Below are 27,170 nucleotides of genomic sequence, written 5' to 3'. Positions count from 1 at the left end.
TTACAAAACAATGTACTAGAATAAAGATCATTGAAACAGACCAAAACCTCAAAGTAGATCCAAAATCTTGAGAAATTCTGGCATTTCAAAATAAAATGGAAAGGATTGATTTCTCTATAAATATGCTGAGTCATTTGATAACTGTTTAGAAACAAATGTTCCTACCATACACCATACACCAAAATAGATTTCAAGAATATTAAATTTCATAAATGTCATAAACCCCTAAAATAAAACTTGAAGAAAATACAAAAGAATTTTCCCTTAAGATGAGGAAGGTTTCTTTTAACAAAGAGAAATCGTGGAGAAAAAAAACATAAAGGAAAAGATTGATAAATTTAAATATGCAAAGTTATTTAACTTCTGTATATAAAAAGATACAGTAAACAAAGTGTAAAAGCAAATGCAAGTTGGCAGGAAATACGGGCACAACATGACAAACCTCTGAGATACAAAAAAAATATGACTTGAAAACACCAATTTGCAAAGGTACATGCACCCCTGTGTTCACTGCAGCGTTATTCACAATAGCCAAGACTTGGAAGCAACCTAAGTGCCCATCAAGGGACGAATGGATAAAGAAGATGTGGTATATATACACAATGGAATACTACTCAGCCATAAGAAACGATGAAATCCAGCCATTTGTGACAACATGGATGGACATTGAGGGTATAATGCAAAGTGAAATAAGTCAGAGGGAGAAGGTCAAATACCGTATGATTTCCTTCATTAAGTAGTAGATAATAACAACAATAAACAAACACATAGGGACAGAGATTGGATTGGTGGTTACCAGAGGGGAAGTGGGGAGGGAGGAGGGTGAAAGGGATAATTCGGTACATGTGTGTGGTGATGGGTTGTAATTAGTATTTTGGTGGTGAACATGATGTAATCTATGCAGAAATAGAAGTACAATGATGTACACCTGAAATTTTTACCATGTTATAAACCAATGTTACTGCAATAAACAAAAAATTAAAAAAAAAATATGACTACTACAAAAAATGAGTAAGAGAGGTAACTAAACTTTTTTCAAAGCTTTTTTTAAAATTAAAAAGGAAAAGAACAGCCTATAGTTTGATTAAGTTACAGAACAGATCATCAATGGAGTTAGAAGAACTGGTCAGTGATCCAGGACTCCACTTACCACACTGGCCTTTGAGAAAGCAGGAGACTATGGTAATTGTCGAAAGAGAAACATACATGAGTCCTGGCAGGCCTGGGGAAGAAGCCATCACCCAGGGTCAGACCCTATAAAACCACACTGTACCTCCTACTTCCATATCTGTAGCCCTCCATGACACTTGCCTCCTAGAGTCACGGAGCATTAAGGCTAAAAGAGACCCAGGAATGCTAAGGTCTGAGGTCCTTGTTTTGCAGCATAAAACTGAGGCCCACCGAGGGAGCCCCCTGTTCCAGCAGTCTTCTCATCGCACCTGGAGACGGACGCCCCTCTTCCCAGACAAGTGAGTGTTTGAAAATAAGACATGACTTTACAAATACCTCACCTCCCAAAAATGTCAGGAAAAAAAATGAAGAGAAACAATGCAAATTTCCTGTTTTGTTAGAAAATATTTCATAATGCCTGCAAGACCTCTCCTTTTCGGGACGGTTGTATTACCGCTTTGCCAACAGGCACATCTTTGCCCACCTGCAGTCCCCTTCCTGCTGAAGAGCGCAGGGAAGCAGCTGAAGCACAGGTGTGACAGGCTGAGTGCGACACCCACGGCAATACCATGACTCACACCGACCCCATCCCTCCACACCTGACAACCGTCAGTCCGTGGTCCCTGATTAGACACGTGCCGCATCTCCCGGAAGCCCTTCAGCACAGAGCACAGATCTCGGAGCCAGGCACGAGGCCACGGTGCCCTCCCAGGCCCCGTGAGTGCCCTCCGGACCCTGCCACAGGGCCCAGTGGACCCTCCAGATCTCCCTGGCTCTGGAGACAGCCGCTTTTCATTACTGGCACTGTATCATCACAGATTTCAGGGAATAATGTGCTACCATGTCAAGAGATATCAGTAAGGCTTACTGTTTGCGGAGGTGTAGAATTCATGAATAATTACATGACTTAACGCTTTCATTACTCAAGATAAGACTGCTTTGATGTCATTGTATGTTTAATTATTTTGATTATGGATTTTTTTATTTACAGCACACTGCTTGAGTCTGAATAGTTAGGGCTCTGGCTTTCATTCAGCCTTAGGCAAGCCCTGGATCCCTAACTCTGCGAATCCCAGCTAAGCATTCGGCCTCTCGTCTGAGCCCCAAGCTCAACCACGTGCACACGTGACGGACAGACTCCCCAGCACATTCTTAAAACAGAGGTGGGACTTAATGGCTGTATCATGCTCTAAGTGCTGAAATCAAAATCATTGTTGAAATCACTTTGATTTTTATAGAAAATCCGAATTTTTGTATATACTTGTGCTAAAGTAACAATATATTAATAAATGCAGTTTATTAATCTCACTATATGGAGTATTCACAAGACCCTCACACAGCTGAGGTTGTAAAGAAAAATAAAAAATGTTAAAGGTCTTTTGGTTGAGCTGCCTGTCTTCCTAAGACAATTCTGCCTTCTTTCCCTCTATTCATCCCCTCTCTCAAGGAGACTTTCCTGGCAACTGTGACCACTGCCCACCAGGACTCACACCCTCCTTCCCAGCGCTCCCAAGCTCCCTCCATTACGGCACTTAATTTACCATGGCCCCTACGCTTCTCTTTCTCCTCATCGAACTATAAACTCCTTGAAGGCAAGAACTGTTCCTTACTGACCCTGTACCCCCAGGCATGGCTGGCATATAGTAAGAACTCAATCAATGCCTCTTAATGAATGAATGAAATTAGAAATCCACTTAAGTGTACTTTATCAAGGTCAAATCTGCCCAAATATTGTTTGTATTTTAGACTGAGCCCTATTTGAGACTGAATACAGAAACCCTGAGGTAGTTTGGATGATGAGAGCATCCAATGGAAACATCAGGCCGGGTGTGATCATGGTTCCCCTCAAGATCCTTGGGCTCGGGTGGGTATGGAGGGCTGAAGAGGATTGAAACTCCCATATCAAGGCTTCCTGAGGATGCCTCATTCCCTGCAGCAGTGTCCCCTCCACGTCCACCCCACACAAGCACACGCACACGCACGCACACACATACAGTAAGTGTTTCCCGAGCACTGGTGGAGGTCAGACACAGCTCCAGCACTGAGCGCCGGGCAGTGAGGAAGCAGGCAAGGTCCCTCTGCTCTTTCAGAATGGAAATTCTACCACACAAATGTTCTTTCCTGCCCGCAGGAACACCCACAGTTTCTGCTGGACTGGGGATGGGAGCTTCAAACCACACTTTAGAGGGAAAAAACTCATTTACTCACCATCAGCAGTGTGAAGGAGCTTGTGACTTTTCAACGTCCCTTTTGATTTGAATTTCTTGCCACACATGTCACATAGGTGGGTTTTCTCAGTGCTATGACGATTCATGTGAGCCTTGAGGTTGCTCTTGCTACGAGTTGCATATTCACACAAAGAACATTTGAAGGGTTTCACACCTACCAGAGCAGAAAAAATATATACACATATACACACGCACACACACGTATATACACACATAGATACGCACCTATATCCACACCCACTTTGAATAAAGCTGTGCACTTGCTTGTCCCTAAACACGCCGCACACTTTCTCACCCATCCTCTCACCCATGCTGTCCCTTCCTCCTGGATCTGCCAGGAGATTTCCTTGCTTCCCCATCAATGTTCCCAAATCCTGTAACTCTCCACTAGCTGGGCTGCTTACAGAGCATCACAGGGAATGGTGCACACCTCCTCTCCCCACGGTCTGGAGAGGGCACAGGCCCTGAGCAGTTCATTCATTAAATTCAATTGAACTGAGTTAAACTGAACAAAATTAAAGGAACCAAGGGCCTGTGCGAAAATCAGCAGGATCAGGCCCCCAGGATCAGATGTGAAAGCATATTTTATTTCATAAATAAGCAGAGCTTTACAACACTAGTTGTTGTTGAGCTAATAGCACAGATTGTGGAGCATCTTGGCATTCCACTCCTCCTCCTTCTTGAACAAACATCTACTGAGGACCTACTTCACGGAGAACACTGAGAGCGGATACTGAAGCTGAGAAGCCTTGGTCCCTGCCTGCACGTACAGAAGGAAATGTAGACAAGCAAAAAGGCCAACACAACCGAGTGTGACATGCTGTGGGGGGAGGGGCAGCTGCACCCAAATCTGTACACGGGGGTAAAACAGACAGAGTTTAGTGAGCCCAGCATTTATGCCCCTCATCTACGCTACTTAAGACTTTGCAGTTGGGGAAACCACGGCTTTAACGAGGCTGCGGGATGTGCCCAGGTACAGAGCTGAGGTACACGCGCTGGTCAACGAAGAAGTATCTCCCAGCCTTGGCTGTGGTCTCAGTCCTTCTGCCTTGTCCGGGTTCCTATCCATCAGCTACTGTTCTCTTTCCTGAACGGTTAGTCTCTCCCTTCCTAACGGTTCCTTCTCTGGGGCCTAAAAACAGGTCATTTTTTATCCCACATTGTAGAAAACACTTATTTAGTCCTTCATCCCCCTCTAGGAGCCATCTTGTTTTCCTGCCTGCAGCATTCCAGCTCCTAACTCAGAAGGGACCTATTGCAGATGTCTGGAAAGGCTTTTTCGGCCCCCTAGCTCTGAGCCTCACCCCCAAGAGAGCCACGTGCCTAACCAGGGGGAGAAAACAAAGTTGGCAGCCTCCTATCTCTAAGTGTCCTGACCTGCAACTTCCCAAAGTCCCCGAGAGTGCTCCCCCACACTTCCCATCACAGGCACGCACCCCAGAAGCACAGCCTACATTCCTCCTCTCCACTACTTCTTCTCCACTCAACTCTTCCACCTTCCGAATTCTTTCTCCACAACGTGAAAGATAGCACTCCACAATGCCAGAATCTGCAGATCTTTGCTGTTCTCCTCGCCTTCATTCATTCACTCATAACACCAACACTTCCTCAACCCCTACCACGCACAGTGCACTGTTGTGGGCACCAGAGTTACCACTGTAATGAAGGCAGTGCCGTTCCTGTTCTCCTGAAGCTTCATGCTTTCTGGTACAGGTGTCATGGTGATTTACTAAACTACAACTACAACAAGAGCATAAAGAATTGCACACCTCTGCTCATTGCAATTGCAACTAAATAAGTAACGATTTAAATCACTGATCTTGGCTGGCTGATGGACACACTTCTCAGTGTGCTAGAAATTCTAACTGCAGGAGACATGGAACTATGGCTTCCTCCTAATGCACTCACGAAATGAAGCGTGGAAGCACAAAATTAAAAGGGTGCTCCACTCTGAAAGACGAATACTCACCTTCATGAGCCCAAATATGACGCTGAAGGTCCGAGCCATTCTTCATGAAATAGAAATCACAATACGGGCACTTCATGGCTCTCTTCCCGATCAGCCCTTTCAGCTGAACCCTCCTCCCCAGAACCTCAGAAATGGTGCTCATGGAGACCTCTAGAAGAAAAGCAGGATGATGATCAGAAGCAGCCAAAGAGCCTGGGTTCAAAGTAGATGTAAATGAACCTCATGACAGCACGTGGACCCACTGAGCAGTCCTAGCAGCACTGAGATGGCAAATCAAGATGTGCCTCATGGCGCCTTGTGCGAGGATTTTTGCCTAAAAAGAATAAACCAGAATCTAATCAAGTCTCAGATCTAAATATCTGTTAACATCAAATGTGAGGGATGGAGAAACAGTATCATGAAGCAACAGTCAGACAAAGGCAGATTGTGAAATCATCTACAGGAAAAGCAACTGCTTCTCCAAAAAAGCAATGTCATGGGGAAAAAGCAGGGGTTCAGGGTGTCCTATCGAATACAAGAAACTGAAGTGACATAACTAAAAGCAAAACGCTGGGGTCTTGATCCAAACAAACCAACTGTAAAAAGAAAATGTTGTGTCAACTGGGGAAATTTTAAATGGACTAATACTAGGTGGTAATAAGGAATTACTGTTAATTCTGTTTGTTTTAATGGTGACATGGTGGTTACATTGAAAAAAATCCTTATTAGTTGGAGATGCATTCTAAAGGTTTTTTTATGGGAAATTACATATGTCTGGGACATACTTTAAAATATTCTAGAAAAAATAGTTTAGAGGGATCGATGCATGAAATAAGTTTGGCAAAATGTAGATAACTGGGGAAGCTGAGTTATGGATACGGGGGGTTCCTTATATTATTCTGTATATTTTGTATATATTTAGAATTTTTCATAATAAAAAGTTTAAAATAATGACAAAAGAAGGCCTTATATATGTTCATGAGCAAAGCCTGGCCGGTTTAAATGAGTCTCCTCGGCTCACACTGGACACGCGTTACACAGGACATGGGTTAACGTGGGCAGGACAGAATTGGGATTCAGAGAAGCACATAACCCACGTTCCCACACAGACGAAAGCCTCAAGCTCCATCCATTCCCACATAAAACATGAGTGTTAGTGCACTTTCTTATTTATTTTTCTCCATCTTCATTTATAATCAGTGAGTCAGCTCCTTAATATCAGGAGTAGATACAAAATAAAGAGAAAGGGACAGGGCAAAGGGAAGCTGCACTGAGCTTATCTGTTCTCATTTATACAACATACAGCACCATGTCTGCACTCCTGGGCCCTGCCCAAGGTGGCTCTGGGGACCTGGGAGAAGGTACTAAGGATGCAGTCCTGCCCCAAGGCTCTCACAGGGCGGGAGAGAGGACCAACGCCTAGAGTACCAGGGGTCAGTGCACCGTGATGGGGCTGTAGGACGGTCCCTCCCCCAGGCTGGGGGCCACCAAAGCCTCCCCAAGGGTGGGGCTCTGAGGGTGAACAAAGAGATTAAACAGGAATTAACTGGGCGGAAAGGAAACATGTCCCAGGCAGTGAGAACAGAAGTGACAAGGCATGAAGCCCCAGGGAGCTCGTGCCTCACGCATCTGAGTGGCGCAGAGTATGAGGAGACAGAAGGTGACGGTCACTCCAACTCGCTGAGGCTCCCAGGAGGGAGGGCACCCGGGCAGAGGAATCTGTCAGACCTGCACTGTAAGTGACCCAGCTAAAGGCATTCAAGTTTACACTAAAGGGGGAGGGGACACGCTGAAACTGCGGGGAGACACATCTGAAGACCAGACAAAGGGATAAAATGAAGGAAATAATTATGTAAACTCCCAACTTCAAATAAAAGTGACTGCTTCCCTCAAATACTCATATCCTCACGTTCTTTATTTCCATTCAGTGCAACTGACATATGATGCTGTGTTTTAAAATAAACATAAGCATTTTAAAATTAATCTCCCACTCTAAAATGCATAACCTTACCGGGATGGTTGGTCTTGATATGTGACTTTATCAATCGATCTTCTGAAAAAGACTTTTCACACACAGGACAAGAATAACTCCTTTTGTCCTTAACAGAAAGAGAGCATAATCAATTGACTGTCTCGTTTAAAGCCAGGCTCTGTGGAAAAATCACCATCACCACCATCACCTTCATCAAAGCTAGATGCACAGTTCACCTTTCCAAGTACATGACATACAGCCTGCACCTGGCCCCACACAGCCTGGGGGACACAGCCTGGGGGACACAGCCTGGGGGACTCAAGCGTAGTGGAGGATGGCATCAGCGACACTTCAGAAGGGAGGGATGGGGCTCAGAGATGACAGTCCGTGGTGGGACCGAGCCAGTAGAGGGCATGGCTCAGCCTCGAGGTCTACCATGCAGACCAGCCCTGCCCCACGACCCAATGCCCAACATGTGGTGTGCGTAGGGATTTCACATTAAGTTATTTCACTGAGACTCACAACCACTCTTGAAGGACAGGCATTATCATGCTCACATTACAGACTAAGAAGCCAAGGCCAAGGGCAACAAGCCCCGGGTCTGAGAGGAAGAGCCAGCGTCGGAATTCCAGTGTACAGATGCCCACCCTAGGCTCCTCCTACCACCCCAAGGCCATGTCCCACCAAGGCTGCAGGCAAGGAGTTCATCCTGCATGGTGGCCACCTCCATCAACCCGGCTAACTGCGGTGCCACATTCTCAGTGAGGGAGAAGCTTCTGTGGATGATCAAGCTGTGGCTTTGGCTCATCTGCCTTTTGTCTCAGAGCTCACTTTAGGGCTCTTTCACACGACAATTATTCCCAGACAGTGAGTGTTATGGGTTAACCTGTGTCCCCTGCCCCAAATTCATGTTAAAGTCTTAACCCCCAGTACTTCAGAATGTGACCAGATTTGGAAATAGGGTCAGTGCAGATATAATTAGTTAAGATGGGGTCATTAGGACAGGCCCTAATCCAATATGACTGGTATCCTTATAAAAACGGGATATTTGGACACAGATATGCACAAACAGGGAACGCCATGTGCAAATGAAGGCAGAGATCTAGGTGACGTGTCTACAAACCAAGGATCACCAAAGATTGCCAGCAACCACCAGAAGCTAGGAGAGAGGCCTGGAATGATTCTCCCTCACAGCCCTTAGAAGGAAGCACCTCTGCCAACATCTTGATCTCAGACTCCTGGCCTCCAGAACTGAGAGACAATAAATACCTCTTCTTTAAGCCACTCAGTGTGGGAACGTTGTTACGGCAGCCCTGGGAAGCTAACACAGTGGGTGAGCGGAGAAAGGGAAAAGGGCAGCAGCTGGACTTTACGGGTACTACGGCTCTCCAGACAGCTGGTGGGCGAGGCCGCAGCCAGTGGCTTGGATAGCGAAGGGCTGTGCGTGTGGGTTTCATTCTTGCTCTCACTCTCAGCAGCCCCATCAGGGAAGACAACCAGGTGAGGCAGCATCAGTGCAAACTCGTCAAGCTGAGAAACACCCGATAAACCTACAATAAGCTTTGAAAGTCTAATCAGTCTTGACAAGCTTCATGAGCCCATATCTTACAGAGAGCCAAACCTGGTGGGAAGGGCTCTGCATGTCCAGATGAACAAAAACAAAAATAAGACATGCAGGAGCCAGGACTGCAAGGAAATGTTTTGGGTTCTGTGTGTTCCAGAAAATGTAAACATAGTCCACGCTCACTTGGATTGACAGAAGGACTAATCCCTGCCATTTATTGAGCACCTACTGTGTGCTCGGCATTGCACCAAGTGCTTCCCATATCTTAGTAAAGGAACACGATCCTCACAGCCACTCCCAGATGCAGTCTACTCATACCAGTAGATAATAACAATAACAGTAGAGACCATTTCTTAAGAACTTGCTGCACGTGGAGCGCTGTGCAAAGTGCTTTACAGACAACCTATTTAAGAAGTTGCCCCAGGTCACACCACCACAGAGAACAGAGCTGGACACCCAAACCAGACCTCTGGCCTCCAGAGCTCTTGCTCCTGTAAGACAATGACAAGGGCACAGACTCAGGGCTCAGAGGCCCCCCATTCAAATCCCGGTTTCACCACTTATTAGCTGGGGAACTCTGGGCAACTGACTTAACCTGTCAGTGCCTTAGTTTCTACATCTGTAAAATGGCAATAAAAACTGCCTCCTTCACAGGATGCTAGGAGGAAAAAGGAGATTAAAAACACATAAAGTGGACTTCCAGTTTCCGGTCCTGCACATAAGAAGCTTGGAGGTCTCCACTCCATTCTAACAACAAATGAGAAGCTGAACAAACTGAAAAAGCAACGTATGGATCTCTTCCTAGATCCATACGAGACCTGAAGTCATAGGGCAAACTACTGCCCTCAAAACTGGAGACCAACAGGCAAATACAGAAAATCACAACTTACTGGAGCAAAACCCCACAAGCCGAAACCTCCCTGAGAACCAGGAGTGGAGGAGAGAAACCAGAACTGTAATTGACAAATTGCTGGGAGCTCATTGTGGACAATTGTGAGAGTTAAAAATTCCAGGGGGACACAGTCATACAGGACCCCCAAACTTTTGTGAGTTTTACCTCTAGGAGCTTGACCTTGTTCCCACAGTGAATATCAGAGAAAACCTGTCTCCTGCTTCCAGCAGGGAGAGGGGAAAAGAAACCATTTTGAAATACACAAGAGCATTCTGTTCTTCTTAACAAGGCCTGCCCTCAGGGGAAACTAGTTAATCAGAGCTCAGCCTGCTGGGGTATTATCAGAGCCTAAGCTACCTGGGGGAAGAGAAACAGTCCTGGCCCCTGCAGTCTTCCACATGGAAGAAAGGAAATACCCAAACCCAGCCCACTTTAGCCATCCTTTCCCAACTAAGGAGGGAAGAAAATAACCTGAGAAACACTGGTGAAGTTCACGTCCACAGGCACAGGCTCACCAAAAGACTGACACCTAATCACAGGACTACAGAACACTTCCCCTCCCCACACCTTACCAACACATTACTAAAGGCCTATTTCCAGCAGTTCCTTTACTCAGTAATGTTCTCCAGCTGTCAAGAAAAAATTACAAGACTTACTAAAAGGTAAAAAACAGTTTGAAGAGACAGAGCAAGCATCAGAACAAAACTCAGACATGGCAGGGATGTTGGGATTATCAGGCTAGAAATCTGAAGCAACTATGATGAATATGCTGGGGGCTAATGGATAAAGTAGACAGCATGCAAGAATAGATGGGCAATGTAAGCAGAGAGATGTAAATTCTAAGAAAGAACCAACAAAGAAACGCTAGAGATCAAAAACACTGTAACAGAAATGAAGAATGCCTTTGATGGGCTTATTGGTAGACTGGACCCAACGGAGGAAAGAATCTCTCAGTTGAGTGTGTCTCAACAGAAACCTCCAAAACTGAAAAGCAAACAGAGAAAAGACTGATAAAAACAGATCAGAACATCCAAGGACTGTGGATAACTACAAAAGGTGTAACATACATGTAACGGGAATACCAGAAAAAGAAGAAAGAGACAAAGGAACAGAATAAATATTTGAAACAATAACGACTGAGCATTGCCCCAAATTAATGTCAAACACCAAACCACAGATCCAGAAAGCTCTGAGAACACTAAGTAGGACAAATACCAAATAAAATACATCTATCATTTTCAAACTACAGAAAATCAAAGATAAAGAAAAAATACTGAAAGAAACCAGAGGAAAAAACACCTTACCTATAGAGGAGCAAAGATAAGAACTGCATCCAACTTCTCAGAAACCATGCAAGCAAAAAGAGAGTGGAGTGAAATATTTAAAGTGTTGAAAGAAAAAAACACCAACCTAGAATTCTCTACCCTGCAAAATTATCCTTCAAAAGTGAAGGAGAAATAAAGACTTTCTCAGACAAACAAAAATTGATGGAATTTGTTACCAGTAGACCTGCCTTACAAGAAACATTAAAACAAGTTTTTTTGGAAAGAAGAAAAATGATAAAGTCAGAAACACGATCTACTTAAAGAAAGGAAGAGCACTGGAGAAGTAATAAGTGAAGGTAAAATAAAAACCTTTATTTTTCTTAATCTTAATTGATCTAACAGAAACAGTTTGTTCAAAATAATAATAGCAACAATGTATTCAATAATGTATGCTTGTATATGTATGCTTATGTATAAGTGAAACGAAATGTCAGCAGTGATACAAGGGGTATGAAGAAGGAATTAGAATTATTTTGTTATTATAAGGTACCCTATCCATAAAGCAAAATAGTGCTATTTGAAAGTAGACTTGAATTAGCTGTAAATGTGTATTGGAAATTCTAGGGTAACCATTAAAAAAAGTAGAAAATTAAGTATAAGTGATATGCTTAAGAAAGGAGAGAAAATGGAATCACAGAAAATGCCCCATTAAAACTACAAAAGGCAGAAAACGAGTGGAAGACAGAACAAAGAACAAGGGCAACAAATAGAAAACAGTAACACATATGATAAATATTAATCCAACTATATCAATAATCACTCTGAACATCAATGATCTAAAAATGCACCAATTAAAAGACAGAGATTGTCAGAATGGATCAAGAAATAAGATTCAACTATATGTTGGCTACAAGAAATGCACTTTAAATATAAACAGAGATATAGAGAAAAAGGAAATGGATGGAGAAAGGTATAACATGCTAACACTAATCAAAGGAAAACAGGAGTAGCTTTATTAATTTCAGGCAAAACAGATTTCAAAACAAGGATAGTTATCAGTGATAAAAAGCGGCATTACATAATGATGAAGGGGTCAATTCTCCAAAAAGACATAATAATCCTTAACATGTATGCCTCTAACAACAAAGAGTCAAAATACATGAGGCAAAAACTGATAGAAAAGCAAGGAGAAACAGATGAATCCACTATTATAGTTGGAGACTTCAACACCTCGCTATCATAAATGGACAGATCTAGCAGGCAGAAAATCAGTAAGGACATAGTTGAATTCAACAACACCATCAATCAACTGGGTATAATTGACATCTATAGACCACTTCATCCAACAATAGCAGAATACATACTCTTCTCAAGCTCACGTGGAACATTCACCAAAATAGACCACATTCTGGGCCATAAAACACCACTTAACAAATTGAAAGAATAGAAATCATACAACATCTGCTCACAGACCACAATGGATTAAACTATAAATCAATAACAGAAAGATAGCTGGAGTATCCCAAAATAAGCACAGATTAAACAACACACTTTCAAATAACAAATGAGTCAAAAAAGAAATCTCAAGAAAAATTTTAAAACATTTTGAACTAAACAAAAATGAAAACACAACTTATGAAAATCAGTGGAAAGCAGTGAAAGCTGAGCTTAGAGGGAAATTTATAGCACTGAATGTATACATTAGAAAAGAAGAAAGATCTAAAATCAGTCATCTAAGCTTCCACCTTAGGAAAGTAGAAAAAGAAGAGTAAATTAAATTAAAATTAAGCAGAAGAAAAGAAATAGTAAAAAATAGAGCAGAAATCAATGAAACTGAAAACAGAAAATCAATAAAGAAAAATCAATGAAACCAAAAGTTGGTTCTTTGAAAATATCAATAAAATCATTAAGTCTCTAGCCAGGCTAATGAAGAAAAAAAGACAGGACATAAATTACTAATATCAGAAAAGAGAAAGACTATATACTACAGATCCCATGGACATTAAAAAGACAGTAAAGGAATACTATGAACAACTCTATGTCCACAAATTTGACAACCTACATGAAATAGACCAATTCCTGAAAGACACAATCTGCCAAAACTCACACAAGAAGAAATAGACATTGGCAATCTGAATAGGCCTATATCTATTAAAGAAACTGAATCAATAATTAATAACTTTCCAAAACAAAAAGCACCAGGCCCAGATGAGTTTCACCTCATCTACCTGGGAATTCTACCAAACATTTAAGGAAGAAATTATACCAATTCTCTACAATCTCTTTCAGAAGACAGAAGCAGAAAGAATACTTCCTAATTCACTCTATGAGGCCAGCATTATCCTAATACCAAAAACAAAGACATTGCAAGAAAAGAAAATTGCAGGCCAATATCTCTCATGAACATAGATGCAAAAATCCTCAATAAAATATTAGCCCATCAAACCCAACAACGTATAAAAAGAACTATATACCACAACCAAGTGGGATTCATTCCAGGTACGCAAGGCTGATTCAACATTTTAAAGTCAATTAACATAATCCATCACATCAACAAGCCAAGAAATAAAAATCACATGATCTTATCAATAGAGACAGAAAAAGAATTTGGCAAAATCCAACACCCATTCATGATAAACAATCTCAATAAACTAGGAATAGAGGGGAACTTCCTCAACTTGATAACGAATATCTACAAAAAACCTACAGCTAACATCATACTTAATGGTGAGAAACTAGAAGCTTTCCCACTAAGATTAAAAACAAGGCAAGGATATCCCCTCCCAGTACTCCTTTTCAACATCATATTGGAAGCCTAGCTAATGCAATAAGACAAGACAAGAAAAGAAAAAATATACAGACTAGGAAGGAAGAGACAAAATTGTCTCATCTGCAAATGACATGATCATCTATGTAGAAATTCTACAAGAACAGAAAAAAAAACCTCCTGAAACTAATAAGCAATTATAGCAAGGTTACAGGACATAAGGTTAATATACAAATGTCAATTGCTTTCCTATATCCCAACAATCAATAAGAGGAATTTGAAATTAAAAACACAATACCATTTACATTAGCACCCCACAAAATGAAATGCTCAGGTATAAATCTAAAAAAATATGTACAAGATCTATATGAGGAAAACTACAAAACTCTGATGAAAGTAATCCAAGAAGAACAAAACAAGTGGAGCGCTATCCATGTTCATGGATAGGAAGACTCAATATTATCAAGATGTCAGTTCTTCTCAACTTCATCCATAGATTCAATGTTATCTCAATCAAAATCTCAGTAAGTTATTTTGTAGGTATTGACAAACTGATTGTAAAGTTTATATGGAGAGGCAAAAGACCCAGAATAGCAATACAATATTGGAGGAGAAGAACAAAGTTGGAGGACATGACTCAACTTCAAGACTTACTATAAAGCTACAGTGATAAAGACAGTGTGCTACTGGTGATCGAATAGACAAATAGATCAATGGAACAGAACAGAGTCCAGAAAAAGACCCACTTAAATATAGTCAACTGATCTTTGACACAGGAAGAAATGCCATACAATGAAGCAAAGACAGTTTTCTCAACAAATGATGCTGCAACAAGTGGACAACCACATGCAAAAAAATGAATCTAGACACAGACCTCACACTCTCCAGAAATATTAACTCATAACAGATCACAGACCTAAATGTAAAATGCAAAACTATAAAACTCCCAGAACACATAGGAGAAAACCTAGAGGACGTTAAGTATGGTAATGGCTTTTTAGATACAACACCAAAGGCATTATCCATGAAAGAAAGAATCGATAAGCTGGACTTCATCAAAATTAAAATTTTCTGCACTGTGAAAGCCACTATCGAGAATGAAAAAACAAGCCACAAACTGAGACAAAATATTTGCAAAAGATATACCTGATAAAGGACTGTTTTCCAAAATATACAAAGAACTCTTAAAACTCAACAATAAGAAAACAACTCGATTAAAAAATAGGCCAAAGACCTGAACAGACACCTCACCAAAGAGGATACATGGATGGTAAGTATATGAAAAGATGCTCCACATCATATGTCATCAGGGAAATGCAAATTAAACAACAATGAGATACACTACACACCTATTAGAGTGGTCCAAATCCAGAACACTGGCAACAGCAAATGCTTGAGAGGACGTGGTGCAACAGGAACTCTCATTCATTGCTGGTAGGGATGCAAAACAGTAGAGCCAGTGTGGAAGACAGTTTGGCAGTTTCTCACAAAACTAAACATATTCTCACCATACTATCCAGCAATCATACTCCTGGGCATTTACCCAAATGAACTGAAAACTTACATCCACACAAAAACCTGCACACAGATGTTTATAGCAGCTTTATTCATAATTGCCAAAACTTGGAAGCAACCAAGATGTCCTTCAGTAGGTGAATGGATAAATTGTGGTAAATCCAAACAGTGGAATATTACTCAGTGCTAAAAAGAAATGAGTTATCAAGCCATGAAAAGATGTGGAAAAAACTTAAATGCATATTACTAAGTGAATGAAGCCAATTTGAAACGGCTGCATACTATATGATTCTAATTATGTGACATTCTGGAAAAGGCAAAACAATGGAGACAGTAAAAGGATCCGTGATGGCCAAGGTTTGGGGGGAGAGAGGGATGAACAGGTAGAGCAACGAGGATTTTTAGGGCACTGAAACTACTCTGTATGATACTATAATGATGGATACATGTCATTATACACTTGTCCAAACCCATAGAAGGTATGCCAAGAGTGAGCCTGAATGTAACCTAGAGACTCTGGGTGTTACTACTGTGTCAGTGAAGGTTCACTGATTGTAACAAAGGCACCGCTGTGGTGTGGGATGTCAACAGTGGGGGAGGTTGTGCATGTGTGGGGACAGGGGATATATGGGGAAATCTCTGTACTTTCTGCTCAATTTTGCAGTGAACCTAAAACTGCTCTAAAAAATAAAATTTACTAAAAGAAAACAAACACGTAAGTGCTTAGAACAGAGCCTGGCCCATAGTGAGCAGTCAATAAAGCTGAAAGACTTGGCTGCCGTGGTTTTAGTGTTGTTATTAAGGCAACTCAGCCTCAGACAACAGAACTTCTCACGGGCTAATGCACTCGGGGTATCTCCAAGAGGGGGATCTGAGTGAGCATTCCTCCAGACTCCTTTGTGGATTAGTTGTTGTTGCTGTTGCAGGAGGTCTCCTGAGGCTGGTGTTTCCCAGAGCACACTTAGGAAAAGGGTACTTTATACTTTAAATCAAAAACAAAACAAAACAGAAGTCCCTCTGAACAACCAGGCAGTCTGGATGTATTTCCCACCAAACACCTGGGTTCCAAGCAATGCCTGCCAAGCTCAGATGTCCAAGGGGGTCAACTCTTGTGAACCTGTCCTGAGCTTTCTGCCCAGCCAACGTCACAAACTTCCACCCAGGCTATATCATGGGCTCAAGGATTCCCAGCATATTCCTGTCACTGTCCTCCTCTGCCCTCGACCCTTCCAGGTCACCCCATCACACCCCGAGTCCGCACACGGGAACTCGTGCTCACAAAGCGATTTTGAAAGACACCTTGGGTGCAGCGCACATCCCAAAAGAGGCCTCTTGCCACCTCTCGCTGCCCCCAGTGCCCTCGCCATCAGAATTGACGGAAGTGTTCAGAAGGGCTTTGAAGGAGTTTACAGTGATCTCCCCTGAGCCCTTGCTATTTGATTTTTTTTCTTTTAATCTCTGATAGTCTGAAAGCAATTTATCTTAGAGCTTATGAGGGCCCCTCATTTCTTGATGCCTTTGAAGATTGTCAGAAGGACACAGGCGGTGGGAAAGGATGCGGGGAGAAGGGTGCACTCTGAGGACTAATTTACCTCTTTTTCAAAACCTCAGTTCCGTAGCAGAGATGAAAACACAAACTGACAGCAAACTTAAAACGAGTGGTGGTTAAAAGAGTTCCCAGCAGAGGCGGGGAGTGAGACCCACGCCATAATGACAGTAAAGGAGCACAGCTCAGCCCTCAGGTGTGTTTGCTCTGAGGGAAATGACCTTCAAAGCAACACAGGACTCCTTGAAAGAAGAGAGGCATCAGCAGGAGGTCACAGCCCTGGCGTGGGGCGCAGGAGCAGCCCCAGGGCTGACGCTCGGAGCCCGGCTCTCTGCTCTGGGCAAACGTCGCCTTGGTCTACACCTCTGTGCCACCAGGTGTACTAACTGTTGCACAAGTAAGTGCACCTATAAAATATCTGATATCAAGTTAAAAGAATAAGGTGAGAGATTCCACTCTGAACAATTTCTCAGGAATAAAAGGCGATGGTTATGGTATCTGCAGTCCTCTGTGGGCTCATTCATTCCTCAGACCTCCCAGGGCCCCTGTTACACACTCGTCACTGCACTGAGGACAAAGGTCTGAGACATGGCCCTGCCCTCCAGGGGCTTACAAGTTAGGCAAGAAAGAGACATGCCAACACACAGAGCCCAATAATCATCATGAGAGAGGCAGAAAGCATGGCGAAGACAGGAAAGGTGATGCTGTGATTGTGACAGATTTGAACAAGTTAGAAAAGAGCTGGAAATGTGCTCCATTTGGGATTTCAACTCAAGGATTCCCCTCTCCACTGAAAGCAGTTCTGTTTTGCCAGGCTGTGCCCCCTCCATTCAGAACCTCGGTCCTGCTAACATGATGCTGTTTCACACACAGGACGCTCTGTGGCCCGAGGTCCCCGGCACTGTGGATATACACCCAAACAGGGCAACAGAGAAACAAACTGGTCTGTGACCATGGAAGAAAAGACGACACTCTTGTAGCTCCTGGAAAGGAAAAGCCTCATGTCCTATCACTTTAGTTCAATAACATTTTCTTCTACTTAAAAAGACAGATCTCTTTATTTCCAGAAAGATATTGGAGGTGGCTGCCTCTATTTTCTCCGTACTTTGTTGGCAATATATGATCTTAGCTTATTTCCAGCAAGCACATGTAAGACTTTTTAAATATGTGTAACTTTATAGCCAAAAAGAGACTAAGCACTTCACAAAGGCAGAGGCCAAGCACTAATTTTAGACATCTGCGAGAGACCACCACACCCTGGGTGGATGCCCCACCACTGTTACTGTTCTTCTTCGTCCTGCTACTACTAAGAAGAAGAAGGATGAGTTACCGTGGGCCGGCACCTCCCTATGTGCCTGGACTTGTGCTGTGTCCCTTACAAACGTCATCCCACTAAATTCCCCCTGGAGGCAGGGGCTCTTATCCTCATTTACAGACGAGGGGTCAGACGGGTTCGGTAGTGAAGCCTCACTGCTTACGCGTGGTACAGTCAGAATGCAACGCCAAAATGTGCTCCACTCCCCTGCTCGGGCTGGTAACTGCGACAAGGAACACCCGCAGGTTCGGTGACCCGTGAGGTCTTCTGAGAAGGAACACAAGCCGGAGACAAAGGGAGCGGACGGCCGTATTGTGAACATCCACCTTATGCTCCACTTCTGGCTATCTCAAACGCCTGTGTGGGGAGGAACTTCTTTAAATCACAGATTCCCGGGTCCCCCCTCAAATTAAGATGGATGAGCCCAGGAGTCTCATTCGTGGCAATTACCCCCCACGTGATTCTGATTCAGGACGCCATGAATTACACCATCCGGGTCAGTGACTGACAAACTTATTTAATGGGACTCATAGGACGTCACCAACTTGACCTCACCACCCAGCACATACATGCACACACAGTGACATATAAACATACTGAACTATGGAGACAAAGGTCTCAAAAAACAGTACTTACCTCTGGTATGGGTGAACAATGCTGATAATTTCTATTTTATTTTATTCTATTCCATTTCATTTCTAAGATATAAAAAGTTGTGATCCACTAAACTGATTCCACAACCCTCTAATGGATCATCACCTGGGGACTGAAAAAACACTGACCTGGGTGTCATATATGTATTTTCCAATTCAATCCTCACAACCCTGAGAGGTAGGAGAAAGTATCTTATCTCCACTTTACAGATGAGAAAACTGAGGGTCAAAGAGGCTAAGAAATTTGCCCAAGGTGACAGAGCTGGAGATGGGGTCTGAACTCGAGCATGTCAGAGCCCAAAGCCCCCTGTCATTGTACAAAAATTGTGTTCTCAAGTCTCCCCTTCACAAATTTGCACAGTGCTGTAAAAAGTGGGTTTGCTCCAAAAACATCATTGACTAACTCCCTTGACTAGGTCCCCAAATTTCCTTGATTCCAATGCATCTAGTTACTAATGGGAGGGAGAAGGGGGTGGGGAAAAACTATATTAAATGTTCGCATGCTTTCCAATCATTAGGTATATCCTTAGCTATGAAATGGTTGTTAAGAGTCACAGAAACAGGAACTTAGCCAAATTATCCTGGAGTCCTAACCCAACTGGAATGGACGTGGATTTAGGTCCATTTGGGTGGCAGTTGGAGTTTCTACTTTAAATGTCCTTAGTTTTGCACTGCATGGGAATCTGTGTCAAAACCAGGTGATGTGAGAGCCAACCAGCCTTTCAACACACCTGGCCCCATATCCCTGGGTCACGGGCAAGGAAACCAGGCCCCACGCTGATTCAAGGAGTCGCCCCAAGTCAGCACAGCACCACTCTCCCAACCTAGCTAGACCCTTCCCTGACCAGAGTCCTCAGCTCAACAAGCACGTCCACAGGGCACCTTTACATCACAAAGCTCATTCACGCTATCTTGTTGGAGCCTCACCACCCTGAGAAAGCAGGGCATAGTAGTCACTCCACTCTTATATATATATTTCAGAATTCCTTTTATATGAAATGTGCAGAACAGGCAAATCCACAGAAATAGAAAGTAGATTACTGGTTGCCTAGGGCTCGGGGAGGGGAAAGTAAGCAATGACAGCTACTGGAAGATCTTCCTACCGAGTCAACATTTCCTTGGTACCTGTGGCTTCATTAGAGATAATTTATAGGCTCAAAAGACAAATGTTGTCTAAACTCAAAATACTGGAACCTAAATGATGCCATCTTACTACACTGGCAACACAGTCCACCTGCTTTGTTGAAGATGTTTAGTCACTCAATACCTTGGTGTAACATGAAAGGTTTACCCTTGGTTTGCACTGCCTACTCTGCTGGGAATTTCCTGTCTGCCTCTTCTCTTGGCCAAATCCTACTCATGAACCTCAGAACGCCTCCTCCAGGCAGCCCTCCTTTACCTTGACCTGGCCCTCTCTGGGGCGGTTTGGGAGGGGGAGGGCACCTTGTGTTGGCCTCACTTACCCTCCCTCATTGCCATATTGCCATTACTGTCCACTTGTTCATCCCCCCACAAAACAAACAGCACCCTGAAGGCAGGACTAGGTCTTACTCATATTTGAAATCCCAATGCCTGGCACGTAGAGAATGATGCATGCAGAGAGTGACTGTGGGCAAGTTACCGAATGACTCTGCGACAGAAGGCTCCTAATCTGCCCAGTGAAGGAAATCATCCCCACCTCCTGGAAGGTCATGAGAATTAAGTAAGGTCACATGAGAACCTGGACCACAGGATGTAAACAGCAACTGTTATCTCCCTTTCCCCCAACACATACTTCCTTGGATGCCTTCCCAAGTGTCGATATTGAAGAGATAAGCCTCTTTGAAGGAAGAGTCATAACCATAGAAAGTAGAAAAGAGAAGCTTCTTTAAATGCCAGTTTATCAAGAAAAATGAAAGCATATGAAATTGGGGCTGGAGATCTTAGAGCATGTCACCAACGCTCCCCTGTTGACCATGAGGCACAGGGATGTGGCCAGGAGGCTGAGCATCAGCATCCCTGGCAAGAAAACACCTGGGCTGGACCATGAGTCCTCCTGATGCACTCAATGGGCAAGGAACATGGGTACGGAAAAAAACAGGCAGTCCCAGATTGTAAAGTTCTTTTACAACTTCCTTGTTCTTATCAGTCTTTAGTCTGTGTTTCAAAAATCTCTAAATCCAGAGCAACAAGTGTCAAAATGATAAGTGGAATAAATAATAATAATACTAATAGTCAATGGTATATAGTGCTTACTCTATGTCAGGCACTGTTCTAAGACATTTATGTACATTCCCTCACTTCATCCCCACCTGAGGATGGGTAAACTGAGGCAGTTACATGACTCATCTTGAGGGCAAACGCGTGGTAAATGGGGGAGCCCGAGTTACAATCCAGCAGTCTGGATCCTGGTCATTATTAATGGCTACACTCCAAGGCTGCCCCTGAGACCCCTGTTCTCTTGTTGGCCTCACTCCCTCTTGACTTCATATGAGTTTCTGGGGAAGTCACAGTAGTGATTTCTGCCACCTCAGTTTTCCTGGCCCTAAGAGTGTACTGAAGCAATAGCAATTACAATTCTTTAGGAAATAGGAACAACACACGCTCACACCCTACTTGGAGAGCGTGAGAGAAAGAGAACACATACGAAGAGGAACCAGGTGACATACAATACCTGGTACACAGTCAACTATTCAAGCGCTGTGCCAAGTTCTTTATCTAGAGCATTCCATTTTAACCTCCCAATAACCCTAGGAGATCTATATACATACACAAATATAGATGCAAGCATGTGTATGTGTGTACGTGTATGCATGTTTATAGGTGTGTACGTGTGTACATGTGTGTGCATGTCTGTGTGGTGTATAATACATGTGTGTACATGTGTATAATACACGTGTATGTCTGTGTATATATGTATATACATGCATGTGTGTATGTGTGTGTATCTAAAATAGATATATACTGTTTATATATATTTTATACAAAAGGCTACCAAGCCTCAGAAAGGACAAGAGACTTGCCCGACATCACACAACCTGTGTGCGTGCTGGAGACAGTATTTGAATCCAGGTATCTAACCCCACAGCACGTGCCCTTCCCTATCCACTGAACCTAACACACCCGACTTCGTGGGTGGACAAACTGCTACCATATCAGTGATTTGTATGCCAGAAAACTGTGGCAGCACATCAAGTTTCTGAAGCTTCATTTTGTGCTGTTTGTAGCATAAAAAGGAATGTAATTAAAGCAGAACCACACCTGGGGCCAAGTGTTTCTCCTTTATAACTTTAAGACATCGCAAATCACTCTCAGGTGTTGGCCTCTTGAGTTGGATTAGAATTTGCAAAAATAAACATTCATTCATTGTGTTACATGATCTCCCACCAAAGAATCAAACAAAACAAATTTTACCATCGTGAATATTAACAGCACCTGGAATTAACATATCACTTTTTTAAAAAATAAAGGGAACATTCTCTCACAGTTTCCAAAAAATAACACAATATGACAATATCATCGTGCACATTTACCATGATCTTACTGTGAACCAAACACGGAGCCTACCACCCTCCAGGCATTGTCTAATTTAACGTCTCAACAGCTTGTAGGGGCAGCTATTATTGTTATTATTATTATCCCTGTTATTTATAATTCTTGAAAATGTCACTTAAGAAATCCTTGCTTTATTTCTATTCTGTAGATTTTTCTTGCCGACTTTCTCTGATGCTGAAAAATCTGCATAGAAAGCGAATCTGTTCAATCTAATCTTTTTTCCAATGTCTCTGAGACTCTCCCTGTGAAAGGCACCCTGGGGTGAAGGAAACCTTTGGTCAAGTGAGGAGCCTGTTTCATGAGCAGGACCTCGCTGTTTGCAGGGCTGGCCGCTCAGGCGCTGGGTGTACATGACACAGGGACACCTCCATCTGCACAGATGTGAGAAAGCAATGAGCACGGGGAGACGGGGCCGCCACTCAGGCTCGCTACTTACCAGCTCTGCGTGAACTTTAAGATGTGCCTGCAGCTTATATTTATCTGGAGTCGAGTAGTCACAGCCGTCAGTGGGACACTTCAGCAAGATGTTACTGTGTTTCTGAATTACATGGCGTTTAAGGCAGTTTTTGGTGATGGAAGAATAATGACACTGGGAGCAATAATACAGATGTTCCCGGGTGTGGGTGCGGACATGCATATCAAAATGCACTTGGTACCAAAAAAGTTTGCCTAAAAAAATATTTTCACATGAGAACAAGGAAGTTTCTTTTATACTGAATTTGATTTTTTTTTAATTATTATTATTTTTTAACTACTATATTTATCTCCCTCTGCGTGCTTGTCCGGGTTACCCTTCACACTTTCCACCACATCTCTGTCTGGAAATTACTTTTCAAAGGTGCGAGGTTGCAATTATTACGAGTGCTACTATTTTTGCATGATGTCAGAGCTGGGAGAGGAGGAAACGAATGTTTATTGAGGACCAATTACGGTGCCAAATACTACTATGCAAATGCATAAATCAAAGAGTCTGTAAACTCTACTGACACCTCGGACACCGGGTCCAGAGCTGGATCTCCTACTTCCTGCACCGCCAGCTCTCCAGGAAACTCAGAGGCCAGGCTTTCACAGTGAGCTGGAAGGGTTCTAGTCAGGGCCTCCCTACAAAGAGCTACAGCCACTTTCATAACCTCTCTCTGCACAACAAGAACGTGGCCTCTACTTTAAACTTATGTGCCAGAAGAAAGATTCTTCTTGGTTAAAGTTCTGGCAGAGGCCGTGGGATAAACCTCTGCATGCACGCCTGACCAAGCCAACACGGTTGACTGTCCCGTCATCCTGGCTGCCTTCAGAAAGACTTCCGTGCTAAACTGCAACACGGGCAGGCCACCCATTACTATCTACAAATGAAGGAGGATAGCTCACTTAGAAGCTGTTCTTCGCAAAGAGACATGAGCTCAAATCAAACACGAGGTGACCCGAAGCAAGGTGGGGGTGGATGGGGCTGCTGGGAATGAGAGCTCCCCTCGGCTGCTCGCCCAGCGCTGCCTCTCCTTACCACAGTATTCACACTCCAGGTCTCCGTACACCTTCCGGATCCTCTCACACAAGCCAGTGTTCATTCGCCTCTTCTGTAAACTGTCCAGGATCTTCATGAACGCAGTGATGCCAGCCCGGTGCTCGGAGGCAGGCGGGCACGAGGCAGGCTGGCACAGGGCCATGTCCCTCCCACCGGCTCCTGGAGGGAGGTCTGAGGCCTCAGCTGGGTTTGACCTGAGACACCGACTGGGATCTGGTCCATCGGATGGGAGGGCAGCCATCTTCTGACCTTCACCTGGAGGGCTCCTGGCGCCCTGGGTCTCCAGGTTTGCTTCAGTGCTTTTGGCCTTGGACAACAGTAGCGTGACTTCTTCACCCTGAGCCTGGGCAGAGCCCCCGTGCTGGGCATCCAAGGTCTTCTCAGGGGCAGTGTGAGCCTCAGCAGAGGAGGTATCGTTTTTCAACAAAAACTCATCCGAAACTACCGCGTGTGGATGAAGGTCCGAGGAGACCACAGTGGCTTCCAGCTCACAGGGCGGCAGGGCAGCACTTCCCGCCGGGGGCGTGGCTAAGTGCACAGGTGGGGCAGGCACCTCCACAGGGGCCTCCGGTTCCTTCCGCGCCTCCTCAGGCTGAGCATCCCCAGGGCAGGCCGCCTCCTTGGGTGCATTCACCCCCTGGAACACAAACTCCTCCTCCGCCAGCTGCAGCTGGCCCCCCAGTGCTTCCTGCTGGATGTCCCCCCCGGGCTCCAGGAGACAGAAGCTCTGGTTGATGGAGCTGGTGAAGACCAAGGTCTCCTGGGCAGCCCCGTGCGCCTCTTTGATGTGGGAGCGCAGCCTGATGGAGCTGACAAACTTCTTGAGGCATATGGCGCAGACGTACACGAAGGGGTGCTTCCTGACGTGCAGCTCCAGCGCCTGGTACTTGGTGGCCCCGTGGCCACAGAGCTCGCAGGCAAAGGGCCACTTGTCACCGTGCACCAGCATGTGGCGGTCGCGGTCCAGCTCGTTCTTGAACTTGCGCTCGCAGATATGGCAGTCGTAGAGCAGCTGCCGCTTGCCCTCCCTCGTCATCAGACAGAGCTCGTCCAGGGCCTCCTTGACCTTCTTGTCCTGCGGGTCGTGCACGTCGCGGATGTGCTTGATGAGGTTCTTGACGTCGGAGTACTTCTTCTTGCAGAAGCGGCAGTGCTGCTTGATCTTCTTGTGCACCCGCTCGATGTGCACCTTGAGGTGGCCTTTGCTCAGGCAGGTGAAGGAGCAGTAGTCGCAGGCGAACTTCTCGCCAGTGTGCTTGCGCAGGTGCACGTTGAGGTTGGCCTTGATGGCGCTGGCGTAGCTGCACTGGGAGCACTTGTACGGCTTCTCGTTGGTGTGGATCCGCAGGTGGGCCTGCAGCGAGTGCTTAAACTTGAAGACCTTGTTGCAGTACTCACAAGTGAAGATCTTGAGCTGGGTGGGACCTAGCCTGGAAACAGAGGACGGCACCGTTACACTTGGAGACTCTGCCCCTTCCTAACGACCCCTAATTCCTTCTCACGAACCAAACACCACAGGCTCAGAAGTGAACTAAATGGGACTGAGGATGGACGGAAGCATTCATTCATCAACAAACAGGACCGGAGGACCTAGTACGGACCAGGCACATACAAAGATGGCAGACTGGGTCCCTGTTGCTCACAGTCTAGAAGGAGAGAAGACAGGTCAGCACATGGCTGCGTGACAGTGTGGTAAGTGTTGATAGGATCATGTGCAGGGCAAGAAGAGAAAGAGACCTCTAACCTGGATGAAGGCGGCTGGGAAACCTTGCTGAAGAGAAGATGTCTGAGCGGAGCTTGCGGAACAAGGAAGAAGGAGGCAAAAGAGGGAAGAGGGATGTGTCATTCACCATGTCCACAATAACCAGCCGTGTCCCAAAGCTCACCCATACACAGTCCAGGGTATTTTAACGGGACCACTCTTAATGGAATGAACTCAGTCTGCTCCGTGAGACTAGTTAAAATCTGCCTGGATTTATTCAATAGCTTCAATAATCTAGACTTACCTATTCATTCAACCAACTGTCGGGGGTAACACCCTGTCCTCTTGCCGCAAGTTTCCACGTGAGGGCCACCCATTAGTGAAAGACCCCTGGCCTTTCTCCATGTTCTCACTTCCTCCCAGGAACAGTGAAGTGATATATCTGATTGGTGAGTCTGGAACAGAACCTGGCCTTCACGAGCTGAGATCCATCTCTCCCTTTCTGGTGAGGATGTGTCTGCCCATGGACAGCATGTGATATGGTAGACACTTAGCTAGGTGGACACCCGTGAGCCAGGCCAACAGGAGTCAAGGACTGCAGATGGGGGAGGGAGTCAGGCTGTCTAGTCTTGCAGTACAGTCGTAGGAAGCCTAGTGACTTGCACCACGCCATTTTCTCCCACAGCTCTATCAGTAATAGAGCTGATGTTTCAATCTCCATTTTCCTCCCCCTCTATCACAGCTGGTATAGAACTCAGATGGGGAAAATAGGATTGTTGTTCAATTGTCATTTACTAACCTCCTAAACCATTTATTAATAAATGATTGTCATTTATTAATACTTGCCAATGTGTTTCAGGCACTGTGTTAGATTTTGTGCATGTCATGGAGAATAAAAGCAATACTGCCCCATGGATCCTTTCTCAATATGGCAATGTGTATGCTGAATGAGATGGTAATAATAATAACAATAGCTAATTAAGAGCTTATGATACGCCAAACCCTATGCTAAGTATTTAATCCCAACCCTATCATTATACCCATTTTACAGGTGACAAAACTGAGTATTTGCCCAAGGTCATATAATTAGTAAGTGGTGAAGCCAGGATTTGAACCCAAGCAGACTGCCTGCCTCTAGAGCCTGCACTTTCCCCCTCATCCTCTATACTGCTGAAAACACCATGTACACCAACCCCCTCCCCAGTGTGACTGTACATATGGAGCAGGCCCCCTGTATGGGGCTTCCATTGCTGATGGAACAGTCGCGCCTTGTTTCTGAAATCAACCAATGACAGTCACCAGAGTACTACAACATGCACCAGGGACAGGAACTGGCAAACGAGCCAAAGAGGCAGATGACGCTTCCTCTCCTCCATAACTGCTCCCTCTGGACAGTTTGTCCAGGTCACCCAGGAGGGTCCTCAGAAACACTAATACAGCCACGCGTCACTTCATGACAGGAGTATGTTCTGAGAAACGCATCGCTGGGCAATTTCATCATTGTGTGAACATCACAGAGTGTACTGAAGGGGAACAAAACTTGCCACCCCAAAATGTGTCTCTTTAGCATGAGGATTATT

General features: G+C 44.4%; 1 protein-coding gene across 7 annotated transcripts in view; it reads right to left on the bottom strand.

Moving 5' to 3' along the window:
- The window catches only part of ZFAT (zinc finger and AT-hook domain containing), a 204,346-nt gene that overhangs the window by 93,686 nt on the left and 83,490 nt on the right, over positions 1 to 27,170 (bottom strand). For all 7 annotated transcript variants that reach the window (XM_004431048.3, XM_087447423.1, XM_087447421.1 and 4 more), the window contains 5 exons: positions 23,868 to 25,318; positions 22,806 to 23,038; positions 7,358 to 7,445; positions 5,368 to 5,517; positions 3,379 to 3,552 (listed from right to left, as the gene is read on the bottom strand). In XM_004431048.3, the coding sequence (XP_004431105.1) occupies positions 3,379 to 3,552; positions 5,368 to 5,517; positions 7,358 to 7,445; positions 22,806 to 23,038; positions 23,868 to 25,318 (2,096 nt within the window). The remainder of the gene's footprint in view (positions 1 to 3,378; positions 3,553 to 5,367; positions 5,518 to 7,357; positions 7,446 to 22,805; positions 23,039 to 23,867; positions 25,319 to 27,170) is intronic.

This window comes from Ceratotherium simum, chromosome 23 (assembly GCF_057802395.1).
Source record: "Ceratotherium simum simum isolate JZ-2026a chromosome 23, ASM5780239v1, whole genome shotgun sequence".
NCBI lineage: Eukaryota > Metazoa > Chordata > Mammalia > Perissodactyla > Rhinocerotidae > Ceratotherium > Ceratotherium simum.
Note: the sequence above shows the minus strand (reverse complement) of the source record. Positions and strands in the feature narration are given on the sequence as shown.